Below are 5,485 nucleotides of genomic sequence, written 5' to 3'. Positions count from 1 at the left end.
AGAGAATTTTATCTTTATTTAAAAGAACCTTAAATCTTATCTAGAAGTATGCGATATAATTAAGGAAACAAATATCCTAATTTAAATTTTCATATATAACAATTATATAAGATATAAGAATATAAATTGATTTGGAAAGCATCTCAATCAAATCTTTAAAATATAAGAATTATATTTAAAAATAAAACGTATGATTTGTAGTCTATGATAAAGTTTAGTCTAAATGACATATTTTATACAACAATTTTAAACATACACATAATACTATATAGCATATTTGACATATCCATATAAAATATTTAACTAAAAATTTAAAGTCAAGAAATATTTTATTTTCAATATCTTTCTATTTTGGATCACTCAAAATAATGTTATTTGAGTTTCTCAAACATAAATTTTATTACTCAACAATTTAACTTTTACCTATAATTCATGAAATATTCATTATAACGTAGAAATATTGTGATAAGACCCATCCACATATAAATTTTCGAAGAGTGAAGTTTAGAGTTCAACAAGGATACGTCTAAACAAATTCAATATGCTTGAGAAACTTGGAGAAAAACAACCGCCTAATTCACTTAAATACAAAATAATTAATAGTTGTAAAAAAAATTTCTTTAATTTTATAATAAGCCAACAAAAAATGCAAAGTCTCAAATTAGCCAACAAAGGATGTAAACCCACATTGCAAATAACACAAAGAAAGTCACAAATGCTTTAAGCCACTACTAAAAATTTTAGTTTTAACACTCACATAAAGTTTTGTATGAGTTTTACAATTTGATTAGATCAATATTAAAATCTAATATTAAATAAATCAATTTTCAAACACATAAATCACATATATGATTACAACAGAGTATCCACCTTCTTTGAACTTTACTTTTAAATACCTTGAAAATATGTAGATAATTCAAGTGGATGTTTCTAGTGAATCAACTCCAATCTCTATAGACATTTTAGTGGTAAAAAATTGTGTTGATAACATTTTATAAAATAGAGATAAAAGAAGAATGAACATAAGAACACAAGAAAAGAGATAGATAATGGAGGAAGAAAGAAATAGAGAACCTATATATTATATCTATCGTGGTTTCTATACAATGATCTCTAAATATCTATTTATAGATTGCGAGAATAATGGTTACAAGACCAAATATAAAGAGGGGACAAGAAAGTTATGAAGATTAATGGAGAGATTTGTGAATGAATTTGTAACCTAAGGATCTTACGGACATCTAATATTAATAATATTGAAATATGGTATTTTTAACTGAAAATAATAATAATAATAATAATAATAATAAAATGTGGTCGTAGCGGTGGGCATGGTCACTTTTCGCACGGTTGACTCCACCTCGTCCGTCTTTCCCCTTTCCCCTCTCCGTTTCCAAATTGCAAGATCTCTCTCTTCCATGTCCGATCTGATCTTATCCATTCTTCTTTCCAATTAGATCCCTCTCCTCCGGAAAATCTCAATTCCCCATTGAAACAAATCCATGGATCTAGCCCCGGAAGAGCTTCAATTCTTAACCATTCCTGACATTATCAGTGAATCCATCGTCATCCCCAAACGCTCCCCCAAAACCTTCTATCTCATCACGCTCACCCTCATCTTCCCCCTTTCTTTCGCCATTTTAGCTCACTCCCTCTTCACCCACCCCCTTCTTGTCCAGCTCCAAAACCCTTTCGCTGATCCCATTCAAACCCGCCATAGATGGACCAAGCTCCTCTCCTTTCAATTCTGCTACCTTATCTTTCTCTTCGCTTTCTCTCTTCTCTCCACCGCCGCTGTGGTCTTCACCGTCGCCTCTCTCTACACTTCCAAACCCGTCTCCTATTCCTCCACTCTCTCCGCCATTCCCAAAGTCTTCAAACGCCTCTTCGTCACTTTCCTCTGGGTTTCTCTCCTTATGATTATCTATAACTTCATCTTTCTCGCCTTCTTGGTACTCCTCATCCTTGCAATTCATACCCAGAACTATTTCTTGTTCTTCTTTTCTATTATTGTAATCTTCATCCTGTTTCTAGTTGTGCATGTTTACATCACCGCCTTATGGCATTTGGCTAGCGTTGTGTCGGTGCTTGAACCGATTTATGGATTTGCTGCTATGAAAAAGAGCTACGAATTGCTCAAGGGAAAGACCCGATTTGCGGGTGTGCTTGTATTTGCTTATTTAGCCATTTGTGCTACAATTAGTGTCATATTTGGGGCTGTGGTCGTGCACGGTGGGGATGGATATGGGGTTTTTGTACGGATTGTTGTTGGTGGCTTCTTGGTTGGCGTTTTGGTGATTGTGAATTTGGTGGGATTGCTTGTTCAGAGTCTGTTTTACTATGTCTGCAAGAGCTTCCATCATCAAGGAATTGACAAGCTGGCTTTACATGATCATTTGGGTGGATATCTTGGTGAGTATGTACCTCTTAAAAGTAGCATTCAGATGGATAATTTAGATGCATGAGGTAGAGGAAAGAGGAAACACACAATTTGTTATCTAATGTTTCAGGGAATATGAATGAGATGTTGTAAAAAAAAGATAGAATTTAAACGTTTTTTCAAGTGAATTTGTGGAAGTTTTGTTCTAATTTTTATGCCTACTACCACTTGCATTCGATCCTGAATAATTTCTTAAGGGTCAGTCAAGTCATTGTCTTTGAGTTGGTGGTGGGATTATACTGTACTGAGCCATGGATTATTTATATGTTGATGGGAAAGTTCTGATCTTGTTGTTATATGTTCATTGTTCATTATTTCACATGATTGTGTCTCAAATGGGATTGATGATTGCAACATTGCATTATTCTTTGGCGAGTTAGTAGGGTCATCAGTTTTTGTTCCTTTTTTTTTTTTATATAGTTTATTTTCTTCTATTTTGTGCGTCTATTGTACAATGATTATTTTCTTCTATTTTGTGCTGCTGTTGTACTCCAATGATATATTAGAATGTGGTTCTATGTAGATTGTTTATAAGAGAATGTGCATCATTTTCCACTGAGTTAATACCCTTTTGAATTTTGATAAGCCAAATCCACTAGACATGAGGATTTCTCTTGATTTTCTTATTGGGCATACTGGAAACTAGCTATTAATATAATACCCAGGTGCTTTGGCTTTAAATTTCTTTTTGGGTGTTTTGCTTAGAGATAGATTGTGGGGTAGATTTGTGTTCAAACATTTTCATGGATTAAGATCCTCAACTCTATCTTATCTGCTTTGTTATTTTTGCTGCTGCTATTATGAATCCTCATCAAAACTTTGATCAGACCTTAAATTATTCCCTGATATTTAGTTTGTTGAATTGCCCCATTAACTGTGTTTGTTCCCAGCACAGAAAACAGTACCAGTGTCTATGATAACAATTATACTTGCATTTCATCTTATCATCCTCTATATTCACTACCATTTTCTAGGCTTGGTTGTCAAGACAGTGAACCCCGATTGTCTATGAGATTTGCTTTGCTTGCAAACATAAGCATACCTTAGTTAAAAGATTTCTTTTTTTACGTTGGTTTGAATTCTCCCTCCCTCCCCATTTGTGACGTGGTGTTCTAAAATTGTTAGTTTTCTGGTAACTGGAAAATTTTTAAGGAAGCCATATAAAATTCAAGATCAGAAAATGGAACCTTATAAATAATTAGCGGGGTTCGTGAGTTGGGTTTAAGGACTTTTTAGATCTAATTCAATTGTTCGAGTTGTAAATTTTAACTAAAATAACTCTTATTAAAAAATGAACCCGAGCCAATTATGAAATGTTTGGGTTGGGTTGGGTTGGTTCGGGTACTCGGATCATTTATTTATATGTTTATTCTAAAAAGAAGTAAAATGTTAATATGTAAAAATTTGATTTAATTATTTTCATATATTGAACTAAAATTAAAAACTCAATAAATTTTTTTTTTAATGTGCTAAAAAATTATTTTTAAGAGTTGTTGGAGAATAAATTATCCAGGACAAATTAAATGAAGTTATAAAATAAATATATGTATATATAATTGTACCATAAGTACAAATTATATATATATATTAAAGTTAATGATACGTTCGGGTTGGTTTGGGTTATTTAGATGAAGTTATGAATCAATCCTATCTATGAAGTTTTCATTTATTTGAACCTAACTCAATTCATTGGGATGAATTGATCGGTTTTTTCGGTTTTTGAACCTCTATAAATAACCGTGAATCTCCAACTTCGAGTGAGTGCTAGTTGAGCTCTTTGAGTTTGGTGGCAGAAAAGTTGTCATAAACAAACAGAAATTTTCGATGAAATTCAATGATAAATGCAAACTTATGAAGGATTTGTGAGGGGCAGGTGCCTCCAGTTGATATATTATATGTCATATATTGCTTACTTTAAAACAACAATAGTCTTTTGGTTCTTTGATTTGGGAGCACAAATGTATTAGTTAATCTAAATATTATATATCGATGCATTAAAAGGTTGTATTTTTATGAAGGATGAATTATAAGTTTTGTACTTCAACTTTCAAATTTGAATTTAATAAATCTCTAAATTTGATTCTAGAATTTAAAAAGTGTTAATAGATTTGTAAACTTTCAATTATGTAATCATTAAGTTGCAAGCATATTCAAAATTGTTAAAGTTCAGGTATTCATTATTTAAAATTTACCTCAAAGAGGGAGTGCGTGAATTTGGTATGTCAATTGAAAATTCCATCGACTATAAGACACCTTTTAAATTTTGAGTACAAGATAAATTATCTTATATGAATTGTTGCTTCCTCTAGCCCAAAATTGTAGGTGGATTCATGCATGTATCTTGGACTAAAAAATTTGCTCTCAACAAAAATATACATACTTGAAAACAAAAGAATAATGAAAGGTAAGAGAAGGTATAGAAATGGACGATGATTAGGTATGGTCTAATTGCATCTAATTTCATGCATTCCTTTTTTGATATATAATTAAAAAAAAATTAAATTGTCACGTTATTATAAATGTAATATTGTAGATATCCATAACTTATTTATGTTACAACATATCCATAACCTTCATTGGTTAACCAACCCATAACCTTTTCCATTAACTTTTACCTTGTAACATACCCTTAATAAGATTGTAAGGTGCCTTTGTAGAGGACACCACATTAAGTTTGATATTTACTCTCTACTTCTTCTCTTCTAATTTTCTCTCGTCTTGCATTCATTGTTATTTTATTGTTCATATTTTTCTTATTTCATCACACACATGACAATATTTTATTTGTCAATTGTCTGGCGGCATAAAAATAGGTACAATATAGACAATACCTAATTTTTTTGTATCAAAATATCTAAATAATATAATACATGTCACACAATGATAATATTAAATTAATATTTGATGTTTGGAAGAATAATAAATTTTTGGCTAAATTATGGAAAATGTCACTAAATTTTGTTCTTTGTGTCAAAAATACTTTTGAACTTTCAAAAGTTCCAAAAATATCCTTAAATTTTGAAAGAGAGTTCAAAAATACCTTTA

General features: G+C 31.2%; 1 protein-coding gene across 1 annotated transcript; it reads left to right on the top strand.

The window, feature by feature from the left end:
• The first annotated feature begins 1,317 nt into the window (after positions 1–1,317).
• LOC120069331 lies at positions 1,318–2,744 on the top strand. Its single transcript, XM_039021067.1, has one exon. The coding sequence runs from the start codon at positions 1,503–1,505 to the stop codon at positions 2,463–2,465; it is 963 nt and encodes a 320-aa protein (XP_038876995.1). The 5' UTR covers positions 1,318–1,502; the 3' UTR covers positions 2,466–2,744.
• Positions 2,745–5,485: the final 2,741 nt, after the last annotated feature.

This window comes from Benincasa hispida, unplaced genomic scaffold, assembly GCF_009727055.1.
Source record: "Benincasa hispida cultivar B227 unplaced genomic scaffold, ASM972705v1 Contig316, whole genome shotgun sequence".
Lineage (NCBI taxonomy): Eukaryota > Viridiplantae > Streptophyta > Magnoliopsida > Cucurbitales > Cucurbitaceae > Benincasa > Benincasa hispida.
The sequence above is the reverse complement of the archived record's forward strand: the minus strand, read 5'-3'. Positions and strand labels throughout refer to the sequence as shown.

Excerpts from the sequence above, each read along its gene's own strand:
- LOC120069331 (XM_039021067.1), top strand. The coding sequence starts at position 1,503 with ATGGATCTAGCCCCGGAAGAGCTTCAATTCTTAACCATTCCTGACATT.